Source organism: Mesoplodon bidens (assembly GCF_964165515.1).
Source record: "Mesoplodon bidens genome assembly, chromosome: 14".
NCBI lineage: Eukaryota > Metazoa > Chordata > Mammalia > Artiodactyla > Ziphiidae > Mesoplodon > Mesoplodon bidens.
This window is the reverse complement of record NC_138170.1, coordinates 59730508-59751106: the sequence shown is the minus strand read 5'-3', so window position 1 is coordinate 59751106 and position 20599 is coordinate 59730508. Positions and strand designations below refer to the sequence as shown.

The 20599-nt window shown below is 36.6% G+C and overlaps 1 protein-coding gene across 2 annotated transcripts in view; it reads right to left on the bottom strand.

Annotated features, from left to right (window-relative positions):
* Positions 1-2189: 2189 nt before the first annotated feature.
* Positions 2190-20599, bottom strand: part of HEATR5B (HEAT repeat containing 5B) — a 92372-nt gene continuing 73962 nt past the window's right edge. Inside the window, exons 28-36 of one of the 2 annotated variants that reach the window (XM_081253750.1) lie at positions 19664-19901; positions 18297-18551; positions 17146-17273; positions 14368-14512; positions 13618-13884; positions 12014-12238; positions 7537-7688; positions 6151-6364; positions 2190-3097 (exon numbers count right to left, since the gene is read on the bottom strand). In XM_081253750.1, coding sequence (XP_081109876.1) covers positions 2793-3097; positions 6151-6364; positions 7537-7688; positions 12014-12238; positions 13618-13884; positions 14368-14512; positions 17146-17273; positions 18297-18551; positions 19664-19901 — 1929 coding nt within the window. In that variant the 3' untranslated portion in view covers positions 2190-2792. The remainder of the gene's footprint in view (positions 3098-6150; positions 6365-7536; positions 7689-12013; positions 12239-13617; positions 13885-14367; positions 14513-17145; positions 17274-18296; positions 18552-19663; positions 19902-20599) is intronic. The other variant, XM_081253751.1, reaches the window with a different exon arrangement.

Here is a 20599-nt window from a genome sequence, read left to right as displayed (position 1 = left end):
CCCAACTTCATTAAGTCCTTCTTATTCACTTAATAATGACTTACAGCCAACTAAAATGCCATTTTAAAAAACATTTAGGTATATCAAAATATTTGGGGAGATTTAAGGGCACTCCAAGGAATTTGGTAAACAATGACCCAGTTTCATTTTCATGTCTGCTATTTCAAAAAGGGTCACTTTCTAAGATTCAGCAATGTGTATCAAAATTCAAACCTGTCATATTTTTATAATCCCCTTAAGAAATCTATCCCAAGGAAATAATCTACGGTTTCATTCTTAAAAAGTCAAATGCAGCATTACTTATTTTAATATAAAAACTAGAAACCAAGTACCATAGCATAGGATAATGGCTAAGTCAATAATCGTACATTTGTTACTAAGTAGCTATGAAAAAGATGGTTACTAAATCTATCCCATATTATTAGAATAATTCTATGGGAAAATGCTTATAAAATAAGTGGATAAAACATCCTACCTGCAGGATGGCTACAAATGTGGAAGGAAACAGATTAAAATATCAACAGTAATTTGGTCTGTGTGGTGAATTGTGGTAATTTTCCCCAAAATTTAATAAATGCAAATTTTATAATTAAAATTAATTTATAATAATGTATAAAATTGACTTTCCTTTGGCCTCTGACTCTGCTTTTATGTTCATCAGGTAAGATTAAGGCCCTTTTCTGTTTCACAAATGAAACGAGAGGTATTTTCTTATATTAAGTTGAGCAGTGAAACAAATTAATAAATATAATTCTTCAAACAGATATTCCTTTTATAGATATGATTATAGAAAACTAGAAGTTGTCAGTGGCTCAGAAGAGTTTAAAGTATAAAGATGTACTGGGGAGAGGAAAGGGAGAAAGAGAGAGACAGAGGGAGAGAAGGCAAAAGAGAGAGAGAGAGAGAAAACCATTGCTACTGCATGATGTAGACTATCCTGAAGTAGGAAATGATGGGAAAAGCCTGGGTTCGAAGAACAGCAGAAAATAGCCAAGGCAGAAATAAACATACTTTATAAATAGATGAGTGAAAAGTGGTTATGTGTGCAAGAAACAAGGAGATTGGAAAACAGTCTGGCAGTTCCTTAAAAAGTTGAACACAGAGTTCCCATTGAGCCAGCAATTCCACTCCTAGGTATACACTCAAGCTAAATGAAAATACAGGGTAACGCAAACACTTGTACACAACTGTTTACAGCAGCATTATTTGTAATAGGCAAAAAGTGAAAACAACCCAAACGTCCATCAACTAATGAATGGATAAACAAAATATAATATAAATAGAATGGAATAGTATTCAGCCATTAAAAGGGATGCAGTACTGATGTATGCTACCACATGGATAAACCTTAAAAATGTTAAGAAGCCAGTCACAAAGGACCACATAGTGTATGATTTCATTTATATGAAATGTTCATAATAGGAGAATTGATAGAGACAGAAAGCAGACCAGCAATAGTGTAAGGCTGGGGGGAAGCAGAGAGCTTGTGGGGCGACAGCTAAAGGGTACCAGATTTCTTTTTGGGGTAACGAAAATGGCCACAACTGACTGTGGTGATGGTTATAGTACATTGTGAACATACTAAAAACTACTGAATTATACATTTAAAATGGGCAAATTGTATGGTATGTGAATTGTATCTCGATAAGTGTTACCAAAAAAACTCTAAAAAACAAGGAGAATAACTTTGGAAAAGCAGGTGTAAAATACAAAGAAAACCCTACAGAAATAAAAGTGAATAAGAAAATAGGTGAGAACGCACCTATCCGAGATCTAAAGACTAAATGGCAAGGCTGTATTAGCTGCCAATCAGTGAGGGTATGAGAGAGAATAAGTAGGAGGTAGCAGATGATGAATAGGTATTCCTTTGGAATGTTCAGAAAGGTTCAGTCTATATTATACTGTGTGGTAAAACTTGGTGTTTAAAGTGTGCTAAACACTGTGGCAAACATTCATGTCATCAATTATCTATTTGACGTAAAATTCCCATTGCATGAGAGATTGGCATAACTATAATTATGACTAATTCATTTTTGTTTGCCCTGCAGCACTTAGCTTGATGCCTTATACACGGTAGGAAGTCAATAAATATTTGATGAATGAAACTAACCATCAGAGCCAGACTCAAGGCTCTGTAATTACAAAGCATAAGTGAGGCCAAATTTTAGCCATTAAAAAAACCCAGAACATTATTCCACATTTGAAACATTTTAATGAATGTTTAAATGAGTTTTAATTTAGCTAACTAAAATATACACAAGTATAATTCAGTAATCTAATATGAAAGTAAAAAGATCTATCTGAAAGGTAAGGACTTTCTGAGAAATGCTAAGAAAGTGTAACTTTATTCTTAATAGATACACCGCGAAACCAACACTTTACATTATTTTGATTACTTCAAAATTTAAATTCAGCTTGCTTTTCAATTAATTTTTTTATAACAGATGCTGAATATGACCTATTTTTCCCCTGACAATATCAATAGGCTGCCCAACTACATGATACAATGTTTTTGCATTTAATTTAAAAGGCTATGGCTCAGTGTTTAAAAAATAAATTAATAAAAGAGAAACATTATTAGGAAGAAAATGAAAGCACATTCACCACATAATAAAAAAAAAATCATTCCTTCAAAATCAGAAACCAGTGTGAGCATTATTTGACTTACCCTACTTGGAAGCATATAATTCCTATATACAAATAAAGTAGAACCTATAGACTGGAATGATACAGTGGCTATCAATAATTAGGTGCTAATTGACAAAATAAACAAAAACGAATGAAACAGCACATTAAAAGAAACTTGTTTTTAGCTTAATTGTTGGTGCAGAATGCACGGCTGGGGCCGGCTGCCTGGCGGCTGCTTTAGCTTTGCTGGCTTGGCTTGCTCGAACAGCAGTTTCCAAACGTACTTTCAGCTCAGGAGCTGCTCCCATTACTGTCTTGAAAGCATGTGGATACAGAGGTCCAATATGCATTAAATTCCGGAGAGCAAACTCATGAAGATCTTTGGAAGCTGTGCTTGCTGAGGCAAAAGAATTTTCATCCAGCAGGTAAGAGATCAAAGTGGGAACTAAAAGAGCAAGTAATTGGACTCCTGCAAGTAACAAAGATAAAGTCTGAAAATTACAATAAACCTTTATTTAAAAACTAGGCAATTACTACAGTAGTCTGAATTACAATAAAGTAGAAGTAAATGTTCACGATCTAATTTTAGACCTCAATAATAATAATAATAATTATTATTATTTTTTGAAGTACACGGGCCTCTCACTGTTGTGGCCTCCCCCGTTGCGGAGCACAGGCTCCGGACGCACAGGCTCAGCGGCCATGGCTCATGGGCCCAGCCGCTCCGCGGCATGTGGGATCTTCCCGGACAGGGGCAAGAACCCGCGTTCCCTGCATCAGCAGGCAGACTCTCAACCACTGCACCACCAGGGAAGCCCTAGACCTCAATAATTATTCATAATTAATACTGAATACTTACTAACTGTCCAAGCCATGTTAGGGGAGGAAATCAGGTTTGATTTCTTGTTAAGATTATATATTTTGCGTTTATATTAATTTGTTTTATTAAAAAAATACTGGCTAAAAGGTTAAAAAGGAATGAACACTTTATAATTGTCATCTGGTAAAATGTATTTTGAGAATAAAATTATGAAAATTTTAAGGGTATTCCAGAATAGGGAGGTTGGAGATTAGAGGGAATAGGGAACAGAAACCTGAAGCATTCATTAGGAGGATACCATCAAAGGAATGAGTGAATGTATGTATACATTAATGTGATGGCAACCATCTCCCTTCGGTTTTTGCATGGCACTTAGACTCAGATTTGGTTTTAATTTTTAAAAAATGACAATTGCTTATTCTACCTCTTAGAAGTCTTGCTATAGTACAAAACATCTGTTATCTGAGTGAAGCAGTCCCTTAAAAAATGAAGAAATCGTGATGGTGCTTATTGTTGATGTAATTCACTAATACTAACTACTAGAAATTGGTTGGAGAATTGAAGCTACACTGCTTTGGTTATTTCATACCTTAAATTAATTGACTCTTAAATGGAAAATTAAAGGGTTATTTATTTAATGAACCTTACTGAAGTCTAATTAACTATTAAACTATATTTAATTTCATGAATAATATATAAATATATTCTGCTGTTAAAAGAATTCAAACAATAGAGAATTATTTGAAAAAGTATAAGACTCTCTTCCCTACCTAAATTAGGGCACCTGTTCAGGAACTGATCCCAAGTGTCAACTCAACTCAAACATATTTAAATACTGACTATGCAAAAGTCAATAAGCTCAGTGTTAAGATTACAAAATGAATAAGATTTAGTCCCCATGCTTATGGAGTTTACAGTGAGTAAAATAAAAATAAAGATAAAATTATGCTGAGTTACCAAACACGGGCCATGATGTCAGTCATAACATTTCTACCCAAATAATCTGTTAATATCTAGTTTCAACTAAACTTATCAACTCCTCCCAAGCAGCTCTTCTTCCTGACCTTTCCAGTTTTAATGTTGCTTCCATGCTTCTTCCAGGTAACACAGTAATATTTGGCTCTTCTCTTTCTCTTGTCCCCCTAACCAGTTACTCGTCAAGTCAGAGCAACTTTTTTTTTTCATAATCGCTTCTGTATTCTTCTCTTCCACTGTAATAGTTCTGGATTACTATTTTATACGTAAGCTATCAGCAATAGCTTTTAAAAGATCTCCACTACCTTTCCAATTTTGTGTGAAATTCTTTCAAGAGAAGAGGAACAATTTTATGATAGAAAAAACTGATGTAATTTTTACCTGGAGAGTAATCTAGCAATATATATTAAAAGCTTTAGAATGTGCATTCCCTTTGGCCCAGTAATTTCACTTAAAAAAATTTGCCTGATAGAAATAATTTAAAAATGTGTGCAAAGATACCTGTACAAGAATACTCATCTCAGACTTCCCTGGTGGCGCAGTGGTTAAGAATCTGCCTGCCAATGCAGGGGACATGGGTTCGATCCCTGGTCCGGGAAGATCCCACATGCCACTGAGCAACTAAGCCCGTGAGCCACAACTACTGAGCCTGCGGTGCCACAACTACTGAAGCCCGTGCGCCTAGAGCTCGTGCTCTGCAACAACAGAAGCCACCACAATAAGAAGCCCGCGTACCACAATGAAGAGCAGCCCCTGCTAGCCGCAACTAGAGAAAGCCCGTGCTCAGCAATGAAGACCCAACACAGCCAAAAATAAATAAAATAAAATAAATTTATATAAAAAATACTTATCTCAGTTATTTATGATCTTGAAAAACTGGAAACAGCTTAACATTCAATCATAAGGTAGTAGTTTAAAAAATACAGTCTTTCTGTAATAATTAAGTCATATTTTTTAAGATAAATTTTAGATTGTGATGAAATTAAGATTTAGCAGGGAATAAAGAGGAGTAAGTGTTAAGCTGCATAAGTCTCTGGTTAAATGGATGTATGTGGTAGTTCTTCATTAAATTAAAAAACAATAATTTAAAAATTTCAAATTTTGAGTTTTTTTTTTGTGTGTGTGTGTGGTACGCGGGCTTCTCACTGCTGCGGCCTCTCCTGTTGCAGAGCACAGGCTCTGGACGCACAGGCTCAGCGGCCAGCCACGGCTCACGGGCCCAGCCGCTCCGCGGCATGTGGGATCTTCCCGGACCGGGGCACGAACCCGTGTCCCCTGCATCGGCAGGCGGACTCTCAACCACTGTGCCACCAGGGAAGCCCTTGAAGTATTTTAATAATGATGTTTGGCATCATTAATGCTAATCTGGTCCTATTTGTCCTATCTGCTAAAAAGCTTTTATACCTCTATTATGAACAACAAAATGTATTATTTTAAAAAATCTATTAGGCAGCCATATTTTCCCTGGTTCTTAAAGAGTACATTCCTAGAAAATAAAACAATCTGTGGGTTCAAATGCCATCGGTAGTTTAACCTCTTGCTCTTAAAAAATAAACATAAATCAACTCAATTTTGTTAGCATCACGCGCAAAAACATTAATCTTTCAGATAGTAACCACCCTTAGTAAACTTACTGCTGCAATGGCCTGTGTCAAATAGCAAAGAAGATTTATATATAATACAAATCTTCATTTTAGACTAGTGGCTTTTTAGAGAAAAATACTTACTGTTATGTTCTTCCCCAAGAGCAACCAATGTTTCAAGAACTTTGATTCCTTCTTGAACAGCTAAGAGTTCTGTATTACTGGCTGGTCTGTTTCTTTCAACAGCTTTTAGCTTTTCAACCACTATAGGAGCTAATGAATGGATGTAGGGGGTTGAAAGGGCACGATTGGAATGCTGAAAGACTGAGAGGAGAAGCTGGTAACATTTGGCTTGAACCTACACAAGAAAATCATTTTATTAATTTACATGTGTGACAGTTCTTATCTGCTCTACCATCACACTGCATCTTAATACATACTGAAAACAAGCATGCTGCAGGATGAAAATAGAAATGTGGGAAGAATTAATGCCATTTCTACTTACAGAAATGGAGTAATAAAACTTCCAACATGCTAACTAAATAAAACTGAAAAGAAATTAATCCAATAAACATTCCTTATATGTTAACTCCCAAATTACCACTGCCGATATAATTTGTGTATTTCTATAGTGTATAAGAAATCAGAGACCAGGAATACTAACTTGTGTTTTTAATTCTTTCTTTAATTTACAAATCTCCCTCCCACTTTAACCTAATATATTTAGTATGGAAGGCTAATATTTGAATGATGCCAAACAAAGCTATAAAAATATATTACTTAGACACCTCAACTCTATTTGGATTCCCTGGAAATGACTGCTTAAACCAATTTAAGTGTTCCAGGCCTAGAAAATAAGGTCTCAGTGGCTCTACTTTAGATTAGAAAGACTTCATGTTGTAAGAAACAAACATACAAAAAAGGAAGGTCCATCAACACATCAACGTACGTGAAAAATAGAGGGGAAACTGTTTCAGTGCTTTGGTGGAAGAAAAGCTACCAAACATTGCTGGACATAAAAAATGCCTGGGGAATATTTTTAAAATACAGATCTGTGGACCACACTTCTGGAGACTCTGGTTTAGGAAGATAGTGGTAGATGTAACTAAATTGCTTTTTTTCCTGATGTGCAGCAGGTTTGAGAATCAGTAGTTTAGACACTAACACTGTAAAACAATAAAACTTATTTTCTAGAAAACAGAGTTTCCAATAGGCCCATTAAAACATGTTATAATATATATTTATCCTTTAATGGTGTCATTAAGTAAACAGTGAAAAACAGAAGCACGTAAAGTCTCTACCAATATAGGCCAGGGTTGAGCAAATATTTTAGATACTGGGCAATTTCTGTAGATATAAATAAACATATACATGTCTCTCCTAATGCTTAAACCTTTTCCAGTTTTCTGTTGAAAAGTCATATAGCAAATACTTAAGTTTTCATTTGATGTATCACAAATTTTAATGAATCAATCTGAAATTTTCTTGATAAAGTGGAAGGTTTAACACTATGTTTTAAGTGTAACTTACCCATGGGTCACATGAATTTAATGCATTTTTAAATCTGTTCATGCAGCCATTCTGCAGTGACTGGACTCCTATTATTTCACTGCCAGCAGACCACAGGAAGAGTGCAATTGCTGTTAGCATGCTTACTTCATCAGGCACAGGCATAGAATCTTCTGAAATATATGAATAATGAAATATTGACACATATAAAAATGAAAGCAATACGCTGTTTCTAAAATGTCTTGAAATTTAATTCTTCTGAAAAAGAATATATGTATATGTAACACTAAATCACTTTGCTGTACACCTGAAACTAACACAACATTGTAAATCAACTAAACTCCAATATAAAACAAAAATTTAAAAAAATCTAGGGCTTCCCTGGTGGCGCAGTGGTTGAGAGTGCGCCTGCCGATGCAGGGGACACAGGTTCGTGCCCCGGTCTGGGAAGATCCCACATGCCGCGGAGCGGCCAGGCCTATGAGCCATGGCCGCTGAGCCTGTGCGTCCGGAGCCTGTGCTCTACAACAGGAGAGGCCACAACAGTGAGGGGCCCGCGTACCACAAAAAAAAAAAAAAAAAAAAATCTTTCATTCTTGAACAATAACCCTCTCTCTCTGACTTTTTTTTTTATATATACATGTTTGTTTATTTATTTATCTTTGGTTGTGTTGGGTCTTCGTTGCTGCACGCAGGCTTCTCATTGTGATAGCTTCTCTTGTTGCAGAGCACTGGCTCTAGGCGCAGGGGCTTCAGTAGTTGTGGCTTGCAGGCTCTAGAGCGCAGGCTCAGTATTGTGGCTCACGGGCTACAGAGCGCAGGCTCAGTAGTTGTGGTGCACGGGCTTAGTTGCTTCACAGCATGTGGGATCTTCCGGGACCAGGGATCGAACCCGTGCCCCCTGCATTGGCAGGCGGATTCTCAACCATTGTGCCACCAGGGAGGCCCTGTATCAATGTTAAATTGCCTCAATTTGATAATTCTTCAGTGGTTATGTAAGAGACTGTTCTTGTTCTTAGGATATCTGTGAAGTATTTAGGAGTAAAGAGTCATGATGCCTTCAATGTATTCTCAAATGGTTCAGCAAAATTAATAATAATATCAACAATAATAATATATGGATTATAGAAAAAGTAAAACATGCAGAAAATGCTAACAATTGGTGAAATCTAGAAGAGTATGCTGAAGTTCACTATATTATTCTTGTAACATTTTTAAAAGTTTGAATCTATTTCACAATTGAATATTTTAAAAATGAAAAAAAATATTATAGCAATCTTAAGAGTGATTCATTACATCCATGGAGGTGTGTGTGTGTATGTGTGTGTTACACACATACACTGGCACATTTTTTAAAGTGGAAGTCTCAGATTTTATAATAAGAAATATGATTTCCATAAAGGAAATTCTCTATTACAAAACTCTTCTAGTAAAGCAAGAAATTCTGCTTGCCTTGCTTACAAATACTATAAAAGTACACCCATGGCTTTGATCCCTACTTCATACTTACTGTGCCTACTGAGAATTCAGCTCTGGACAGGTTATCTTAGGCAAGTTAATTATCTTATCATATACCTTTAAATTAATCTAACATGAATGAACTAGGATAAAGTATCAAAACCTTCTCTTATAATTGACAATTTAAAAAACATGATTATTGATTATGGACACCCCCACGAAAACTGAAACAATATTTATATATATATATATATATATATATATATATATATTTTTTTTTTTTTTTTTTTTGCAGTACGCGGGCCTCTCACTGTTGTAGCCTCTCCCGTTGCAGAGCACAGGCTCTGGATGCGCAGGCCCAGCAGCCATGGCTCACGGGCCTAGCTGCTCCGCGGCATGTGGGATCTTCCCAGACCGGGGCACGAACCCATGTCCCCTGCATCGGCAGGCGGACTCTCAACCACTGTGCCACCAAGGAAGCCCAATATTTATACTTTTAAATGAATTCTTAACTACTTTTTCTTGTTCTATCAATATACACACATATACATTTACATTCGTATATAATTATGGCATTTAATGTTTCTTTAGTTTGTTAAAAATCTATGCTAAAAAGAAAAATATTAACTCATGATAAAGCTAAGATAGTTTTAGTAACATTAATAAAACTAGTTAAAGTTTTCCCTTCCAAATATTAATACTAAAAAATTTCAGGTGATATAAGTAGTACATGGTTTGTTTAAAATATAACAAGTGTATGGGAAAGAAAATAAAACTTGTAATACTACCATCTAGTGATAGTTTAATTTCTAGGTTTTTGATTAATTTCTTCTGGTCTGGGTTAGTTTTTTTATATATAATTATTTATAAACATGATTTTTAATAGATATAATGGATATATAATTCAAATGAGTATACCATGATATATTTAATATTTTTTCCCACTGCCAGATAGTTATATTTATCACTTTTGTATTTTCATTATTATAAAATAGACTGTGATAAATAACCTTGAACACAAATTTTTGATCAATAAGGTCAGAGTATGAATTCTTAAAGGCTCTGTGTGTATTTTGCAGAATTGATTCCCTGAAAGTTTAAACTGTATTAATTCCCTTCAGCAAAGTATGAAAATGTTCTCCTGGTATCAATTCCACCTGTACATACTCACAATTTTTTTAAATCAGTTTTACAGGTAAAAATTTATATTACTTTGTTTTTGTTTGTATTTCTTTGCTTATATAATAATGTGGCTAACTTTTTTACATACTTGGTGGGCATCTCTATTTCCTTTTTAACAATGCGTGCTCTTTCCTTCTTTCTTAAAAGACTTCTTTGTACATTAATGATATTAACACTGACATAAATATTATTTTCAGTTTTTGATATTTTTTTCAGTTATCTTTTATTTTTTAAATTTTTTTCTTCCAGTTTTATTGAGATACAATTGACACACAGTACTATATAAGTTTAAGGTGCACAGTATAATGATTTGACTTACATACATCATGAAATGATTATCACAAGTTTAGCAAACATACATCATCTCATATAGATACAAAATTAAAGAAATAGGAAAAAAATCTTTTTCCTTCTGACAAGAATTTTTAGGATTTATCAACCTTTTTTTTTTTGCGGTACGCGGGCCTCTCACTGTTGTGGCCTCTCCCGTTGCAGAGCACAGGCTCTGGATGCACAGGCTCAGCGGCCATGGCTCATGGGCCCAGCTGCTCTGCGGCATGTGGGATCTTCCTGGACCGGGGCACGAACCCGTGTCCCCTGCACTGGCAGGTGGACTCTCAACCACTGCGCCACCAGGGAAGCCCTCCACCATTTTTTAATGCCGTTGTTTTTGACAGGTAGATGTTAAATTCTATAGTCCAATACACTGATATTTTCCTCTGTGATATTTACCATTCACTTACACTTACATAGTCCTTTGTCATTCTGACATAAAGGAGTCACCTATATTTTCTTTATTTACCTATTTTAAAAATTTTACATTATCATTCTAACTTACCTCGTATTTACTTAGAGTCATGATATAAGGGGAGAGACTAACTGGAACTGATATCTGAAATGGCTAATTGACACAAACCATTTGAAGAATAATGAATGTGCCCTTATCATGTATTATATTCTCATGTGGATGAATGTCTGTTTTAAAACAATCTGTTCTGTTTCATTGCCCTATCTGTTCATTCTTGGGCCCACTCCACAGTTTTAGATAGTGTGGAAATGTTTTAATAGGCAATATGGCAAGTCTTTAATTATTATTCTTTGTTTTCAATCCTTTCACATTTACAACAGAAATAAAATGAAAGAAAAATCAAACAGAAGAAAAATGGACCAAAATGTGAATAAGCATTTCCCCCCAAATTAGACACAAACATGAAAAATGCTTATACTCACTAGGAAAATGAGAAATGCCAATTAAAACAGTAAGATAGTACGTTTTACTTATCAGATAATGAAATTTAGAAGTCTGAAATACCATGTATTGGTGGGGATCAGGCACTGCTGGTAGAAGTGCAAATTCATACAGCTACTTTGGAGAGCAATTTGGCAATGTCTGATAAAATTAAAATGTGTCATCAATTCCACTTAGAGGGGTATGCCCTAGAAAATCTCATAGCACAAAGCACATAAGGAACTTATAAGGGTGTTCACTGAGACAATTTTTTTATAATTGGGAAAAATCAGAAATAGCAAAAATATCCACTGTTAGGGGAATGAATAATAATTGATAAATATAAGTGATGGACAACTATATAGGAGTTCAAAACAATGTATAGGAGTTTTATATGCATACATCCTTTCTTTTTGGGGAAACCTCCCAAAATGTATATAAGTGCTAAGACAAGGGTGTTCAGAGTCAATATCCAGAATGGGGAACTAAAAGTTCACATCTGAAAGATGGGACTAAAATACCTCTCTGAGTTGATTGTTATATAGCAGTTTTCTGATGAGCTCATTCAATTAGTTATTAGGGAACAGATATCCTGATAAACTTGAAAAAATTTTAAACTGATTAGATTACCTGGTTGAGAATATTCTAGGATGCATGCAAGAGTGCTACGAATTAGAGCTGTCCACTGTTTTTGAGTATCCTCAGTTTTGGCCATTGAAAGTGTCACAATACTTTTGATCCCTTGAAGAGCTGCACTGACCGGTGGAGGAACCTGATTATCTGCAGACTTTATCGCTGTGTCTTTCAATATTCTTGCAATTAAAAACAGAATTGTGGGCAGGACTGTCATACATCCTGAAATAAAAACAAATCAGATTGCCTCATAATTAATAGTTCCCATATTATAGTTATTTCAATTGTTTATATTTTTATGGTTTAATATTATTTCTTTTCCTTGTATTTATACAAAATTTACTGCATTACTATTACTATAATTCAGTGTTTGAAAAAAAGTCACAAGTTATTTCAAAGGAAATATTTTCTTTCTTTTCCCAGCTTGCCTTATTTTTTATTACTTCTAGTATTTCACCTATTTAATAATCATGCCCTTCATAATGAAAATAAGGAAGGTAGAAAAACAGAAGGAAAACCTTACCAAATACTTTGAGAAGTACCTGAGAAACTTGGTGAATCATGTAGCAATTCCAAGACAAGTAATCAATCTCATTGTACTAAGTGAGCCTTAGTACTAAGTCAGTCAATATAGTAACCAAGTCAGGAAACAGATAAGAAGACTATACAGGTAAGCCAAAAAGAGATGAAAGAATCCTAGGATTTGTAGCTGAAAGAACTTTAAGATAATCAAATCAACCACCCACTTAATGAAAGACTCCCTTCACCACTCTGACATGCAGCCACTGTAGTCTGTCTACACAACTTCAATGATGGAGAATTCATTGTTTTCATATCTGTAGGCTTGTGTTGAACTGAAATTTACCTTTATATATCCTGATACCATCTCTACCTTCTAGATACAACAGAGGGAAAGTCTACTTTCCATCCACTAGTTCTTTAGGTGTCTGCAGACAGCTATTATGTTTTTCAGCTATAATTTTTTTAGTTGCTCCTTAAAGTAGGTTGTCACTCTCCTCTGACATTTGTTAGTTTGTCAGTGTTGCTCAAGAGTAGCAACCAGATCAGAAAATGAAGGGTTTAGTAATCCCACTTTATGTCTATCTGCTAACATTCGATGTCTTCCCTCAAACTGTGGTTCTACCTCTTTGCTGAAGTTTGTATGACATGTAGCTGAAAGGGGTATCCTGGGTCTTTGACTTCTTAAATCTTCAGTCTTTTTTTTTTTTTTTTTTTTTTTTTGTGGTACGCGGGCCTCTCCCTGCTGTGGCCTCTCCCGTTGCGGAGCACAGGCTCCGGATGCGCAGGCTCAGCGGCCATGGCTCACGTGCCCAGCTGCTCCACGGCATGTGGGATCCTCCCAGACCGGGGCACGAACCCGTGTCCCCTGCATCGGCAGGCGGACTCTCAACCACTGCACCACCAGGGAAGCCCTTCAGTCTTTTTTTATAGGCTCCTAAAGGTAAACAAACCCTTTAAAAAAAACCCTACTTCCCCTTTAAGATTTAAGAGGAAAATAAATCATAATAGCACTTAAAATCAAAGGCAACCTCATCTCTAATACAGTGTAACACATTTCCAAATAGTGATCAATACCGTACCAGCAGGTGAACAAAGGGATGGTAAGTCAGAGAGTATGGTAACTGTGGCTGCTACCAGACGAGCACTTTCTTCTGACAGTCGAGTTTTAGTGGCTACATGACTTGGAGAGTCCGACATCCTGGTACTGAGATGTGGCATGTGCCGCACTAAAATGAACATCAACAGCTCCATAGTTGCAAACACAAGAGATTTTCCAGGAATAAGACCACCACTGTCACCTCCTTCTCCTAATACAGGACAGGACTCTTTTTCCATATCATCTTCATCTTGGGTAAAAGAAAATTTGGTGAAATTCTCAGCAAACAAAATAAAAAACAGTAGATGAAACAACACAATAAGTATACTTAATAAATTCTTTCAAAAGAATTTACAACTAAATGTTTAACTGATGCCGTATGTCTTTCTCAGAATAATTCCTGCCTGACTAGAATTGTTTATTTACCTCTCCTTAAAAGTAACGGACAATTCATTTTTTACTTCGAAAATTTTTATTAGGTATTTTTTATTAGGAATGTACTTCATAATAGGAGTAACACATATGTTAGGCTGAAACATGTGAAGTTGACCCTTTTGAAGGTGAAAGATAGCTGAGCAATTCCATTTGCATCATGCTAATGAAAGCAAAATCAACTGCAAAGCTTCTAAATGTATGGTTAAATTTTTTAATTAACAACATCCTGGTATTAATATTTTAAAAATTAGAGTACAAATAAATCTACTTCAATGTTAGTGTAATTTCTAGTGCTTACTTAGTGTGTTTCTTTTTTCTTGCAAATAATCCTGAGCAGCTCTTACTATCTGTTGTACAACTCCAGTCACCAGAAGCTGGACGGATGGTGGATTCCAGGTCAGTAGGAGGCGGTGTAAAACACTCAGCAACTCAACACCAATCAGCTGTTATAAATTAATACAGAGAAATTAATTTTAATTTCAAAGGATACATTTATATTATTAAATCTAAGAAAATATACATGTAAAAATAAATAAATTTGGTAGCTGAAATTAATATATTGGACTATGTAGCAAATATTATAACAATCTTGAAAAAGGGTCATATTTTATCCGAACATATTTTCAGTCAAAAATTACTTTATTATGTACTTAAATAATTTTTCCATTTAAAAATGGTCATTCTCCTACTTCTTTTCTCTTTAGGACTAAACAATATTCCTAGCATCCAGTGCCAGTAAAATTTATGATTTCCAACCTAAGTACCCAAGAGTAGTCTACCAGAAATTCTAGGCATTCTGGTAAGTCCCTCTCAGATTCATCTCAGAACTATTACAAACTTCTACCGCTTACTACTCACTTTAAAAAGTCTCTTACAATCTTCCACATCAAACCCATCCAATGAACCCACCTCAAATTTCAGAGGGAGAAAAAAATTTAACTGCAACCGAAGCCACCTTTACCTTTTTCCTTCAGATCAAGTGTCCAGCCCCTGTCCAAGACTGATTAATCTTTCCTCATATGCCTGCTACCCCATCCTGTTTGACTTCCCAAGGATTCTTCAAGGACATCAATCATTCCCCGTATGTTGTCAACCTCGCTCTCTAGCTAAGCTCCTCTTCCCCAGGATAAGTACCTGCTCAAGTCCTTCCTATCTAATTTCCTCCCACACCTCAAAAAACCTCTCAGATCCTTCCATCTGCCCCCATGTTCTCTTCTGTCTCTGTCTTGTTTCTTCCTTTCCCAGACCGAATGCTGCCACTTCCTTCACTCTCATTTACTCCTCGATCTTCTATAATCTGGCTTGATCCACCTGAGAAAACGCTATGCCTGAGGTCACCAATAACCTCCATGGGACTCTTTTTCTGTCCTTATTTACTGGGTTCTGTCCCTTTTGAGACTGTTGTCTGTCCTTGAAACTCTCTCATCTTTGATAACTTTTTTTTTTTTAAACTGGCATCTGGTCTTTATTTAGTCAGTATCAGAGCACCAACAACATGCTAAGTCCTATGCCCCGTGCTGTGGACTTAGTGGTGATTAACTCAGACTTGGATTCTGGATTCTTTTGGTTCTCCTCCTTCCTCTCTAGTAGTCTCCACTGCTGATTTATTCCCCTCATCTCAATCCTTATTTGCTATTTATCCCTAAGGTTCCAGTCTTGGCCCTCTTTCCTTCTTCCTTTATTCAGTTTTCCGAGGCCAGTGGACTCATTATCTCTCTGAAATTATGAAAATGGCCTCATAATTGACCTCCCTCCTCCCTTTTCATGTCTTAAAAATCAACCACTACAAGATTGACGGGGTGATCAAATTTATGTCTGCTGTATTTCTGGAATACACAACCATGTCATTCTATCTACTACACTAACACTCAGTTATTTTGGTTTTAACATAATATGTCACACACCTTCATTCATAGATTAAATTTTATTGGTTTGACCATTTGAAAACAACACTCAAGTTTCTTGCAGTAATATGTAGTTTACCTGAGGCACAGCTTCAGGCTACAAGGCTGGGGTACAAGAAGAGTTCATCAGTAAGTGAAGCTTGTAATCACACAGCACATGCTTTGTTTCGTTTCATTTGGGTTCTTTTTTCGAGCAGCACCATGTGCAAAACTAATTTTGATATAATACAATAATGAGAACTTTGCTCTTTATCTGTTTGTGTTTTATGGAAAATTATCCCAAGTGATACCACTTGGTAGTATGGTGTTCAAAGAAATGGTTATTATTACGAAAATAAAATTCCTAATTAAAAAGAATAACAAATCCAGTGGTAACTTGGTTCTGTAACATGAATAAAATCCTCTAAATATTCCATACATAAATTAGAAAAAGCAATTCATTAAACTTTTTAAATAAGTACTTGAGTCAGCGCATAAAAATTTCATTGAGATAAAACCTAATCATTTAAAAGTGACATAGTTTATTTAATAGCCTTATGAATCACTTCAGCCCTTTATTAGTAGAATCATTAACTGGGACTGAAGCCATCATTTATTTATTTAATTTATTTTTTGTCTGCACTGGGTTTTCATTGCTGCGTGCGGGCTTTCTCTAGTTACTGTGAGCAGGGGCTACGTTTTGTTGCAGCGCGCAGGCTTCTCATTGCGGTGGCTTCTCTTGTGGAGCATGGGCTCTAGGTGTGCAGGCTTCAGTAGTTGCGGCGCATGGGCTCAGTAGTTGTGGCTCACGGGCTCTAGAGTGTAGGCTCAGTAGTTGTGGTGTACGGGCTTAGTTGCTCCGCAGCAAGTGGGATCTTCCTGGACCAGGGCTCGAACCCGTGTCCCCTGCATTGACAGGTGGATTCTTAACCACTGCGCCAGCAGGGAAGTCCCTGAAGACATCCTCTAAATTTTTAGTTTTACTTGACTGCTGATGAACTGATCAAAGAAGGTACAGTGACGATCTCTAGTCTAGCTGTGCCTGGTCATCCAACTTTCAATATAGGGTCTTAGATGAAGCCAAAATCCTGAATGCTTATTATATAATATTTATTTCATATGTGAGAAAATTATCTTAAGATAAATATGATGTATACAAAGCATAAATTATCTATTATAGAAATATACTGTACCTGATCTTCTGCAATATGGATTCGGGCATAAGGAGAATCTAGCAAGGTGTGTAAGGCCTGTAGACAAGCTGTAACATGTTCAACAGGCTCCTCAGGTCTTGGGGAACAAAGGAACTGTATACTCACGCCTGCAATGTACAAAATAAACACACAGGTTTGTTAATATAAAACACTTTGTTGCTTTGACACCATTTTTTTCCCACTTTCACCTACTTATTTTTTTTACAGATTACTTTTAACATATATTAATGCCTTAAAGTGAGTTCAAAATGATTGTCAAAATAAGCAGCCAAACTTAACACAGGTTGTACCTCTGCAAGGAGGCTAATAATCACATTGGAAGGGGATGGGGGAGTTCCAAGGTCATCTTGATTAAGAAGTTAAAGATATTTTAAAATAATACATTAAGAATAAATTTATGAAAATTATAAAATTAATTCTTATTAAATGAGTGACAAAGTCTTAAGTGTTAAAAGAGCATCTATAAAGCAATTATAAATAAGAATTATTCAAATTTGCTTTAACTTTACATTTTATTATTTCCTTATGAGGCAATTTGTTAAGTGCCAAGTAAAAAGAAAAGTTGTTGAAAAAAAATAGTTTGCTTTTTTCCCTTGAAAATTATTCAATATTGGTCTGTGAGTGAACATGAGAGAGAATTTTTAGAGTAGTTTTTTTTTTTTTTTTTTGCGGTACGTGGGCCTCTCACTGTGTGGCCTCTCCCGTTGCGGAGCACAGGCTCCAGACGCGCAGGCTCAGCGGCCATGGCTCACGGGCCCAGCCGCTCCGTGGCATGTGGGATCTTCCCGGACTGGGGCGCGAACCCGTGTCCCCTGCATCGGCAGGTGGACTCTCAACCACTGTGCCACCGGAGAAGCCCCTACAATTTATTCTTGTTTGTGTAAAACTGTATACAATCTTCTGGACCTAACGGCTTCTTCAGGTCTTCATTTTCCTTCTATAGACTCCTGTGTACATGTAAAAATATTAAATAAATTTGTATGCTTTCCTCCTGTTAATGTGTCTTAGGTCAGTTTTATTCTTAAGGCAGTCACAGATCTTAAGAGGGTAGAAAGAAGTTTTTTTCTCCCCTACAGATACACATTTTCAGAAGTGATACATCTTGAAATACATTAACATGGCTCACCTACCTAAAATCAGATGCATTCTGTCTTTGTTAATTTCTGGCAAAGATTTAGCACTAGGCGTTGCTCCTGATGCTTGGTTTAAATTGATGGGTGTAGAACGTTTTTGTAAACCTGCTACTGCTGCTGCTTCTGCTGACTCTGAACATGTAAATCCTGTGCTATTTAACCAAAGTGCCACTGCGTGGAGAATTGGGGCCCAGGAATTCCGATAGTGAAGTCTAGCTGTATCAATAGTCTCAGGAGTATAAAATGCTCCACCTATAAAGCAATCAAAAACGTTACTTCTATTACACTCATTTATGAACAACTACCTTAAAAAATAACCGTTACATACTGTCTTAGTCCATTTGGGCTGGTGTAAGAAAATACCACAGACTGGGTGGATTATAAACAACAGAAATTTATTTCTCATAGTTCTGGAGGCTGGAGGTCCGAGATCAGGGTGCCAGCATGGTCTGGTGAGGGCCCTCTTCCTGATTCATAGCCAGTGCCTTCTTGCTGTGCCCTCACAAGGTGGAAGGGGCCAGGGAGCTCTGTAGGCTCTGTAGGTTCTCTTTTACAAGGGGACAACTTCCACTCCTAGGGGCTCCACCCTCATGACCTAAGCACCTCCCAAAGGCCTCACCTCCTAATTCCATCACAATAGGGATTAGGTCTCAACAAGAATTTTGAGGTGACACAAATATTCAGATCATAGCACACATAAAAGAGCAATTTGGCAAAGAGTTTCTTGTACAGAGTTATCAAAACTAACGTCTTTCCTGCAGCTGCTGACCTGGAGTGCCTGTCACTTCCTCGCTGATGTTAGGGTTTCCAGCCTTTTCGCTGCAAATGCTGATGCCTCTGAATGCCCTCTACCTTTCCCTACCCGTGGTCCTCTTCCTCAGGCTTCCTCTTCACTGTTGCCAGCAACTCTTAAAACCCTCATCACCTTCCCTTTCTCTCATAGCCAGGGAACTCTGTCTCTTCTTTCTTTTTCACTCTTCTGAAAATTCTTCCCCTCCTCCTGCTTCCTCTATCAAACTGAGGACTGCCACATCTGTCCCTGCGTACACACACTGACCAACACAGCAATATGCCTCATCATGGTTATGAATAATGACTTGTTATGCCCAGTTAGAGTAACCTAGCTCGTACAGTTATTACTGTAACAGCGAGAACATTTTTGCTTGGGCTAACAAGTTTAATGCCTTTTATGAATTCACAAATTCAGTATGGAGAACATGCTCTAAATGAGAGAATGTCAAGTTTTAAGTTCACAGAAATTTTAAATGTTATTATTACGATTGTTGCTAGTCTCCACCAATTCCATTTTGTTTAATTACTACTTTGAACTCTATTAAAAGCAAAACTCTAAATGCAGTACTTACCATCTGGGGGTAGCTGACTAGCAAATTCAGCTGGTAAAGTTAAAAGCGCATAGTCTTTTAATGCTGCCAACCACAGGCGACTGAGTGTTGGCAGTTCAGGTTGTACGAGTGTTATTAAACTGTCTGGTGGTAGTTCATCTATGGCACTGTAATCATCATCATCATCATCAGTATTTTTAATTGCTCTTTTTGGTTTTGACTCTGCTTCTTTTTTAATATTCATAGCAACCACATATACCTAGAAAGATATTCAGGAAGAGAAAATAACAAGGCATAATATTAAGAAATGACATATTCTAAGTTGTTATTATACAGCTGAATCATCAAAAGTGAGCACAGATACTAGAAAGTATACAACAATATCTCAATAAGCACTGTAAGTATACTCAGCCATTCCCTCATCAAACCCTTCTTAGGTACTTACTCTTGTCTTGCATTTGCTATTGTGCTAGGGCCTGAGGCAACAAAGACAAATAATACATGGTTTTCACCTTCCATGGACTCACAGACTGATACAATGAAAGGAAAGTGAGAAAACTGCTGAGAGAAAGGGATGTTTTCTTAAATTTGTTTTAAATGACCTATCTTCCCACCTCACTACACGCAGTGACTACGTACACTGCCTGGCACCTAACGAACATTCAGTGGTTTGAGTAATGAATGAATGAATGAATCACAGGAAGCACCAAGGATGGAAGACTCTTAATGGACTATGAAAAGGTGAGACTGGATTCAAAGACAAAAGTTCACCTGTTCACAGGCAAAGATGGAAGGGGGAATTCCAGGCAGAGGGAATATAAAGAGCAAGAGCACAAGAGACAGAAACTAGCAAGGCATGCTGAGGAAACTGCAAGTGGTTGGTATTAGACTGAGCGTAGAATATAAGGCAGAAGTAGCTGAAGACTGTTGGTAATGGGGAAGCGAAGGAGTCACTGC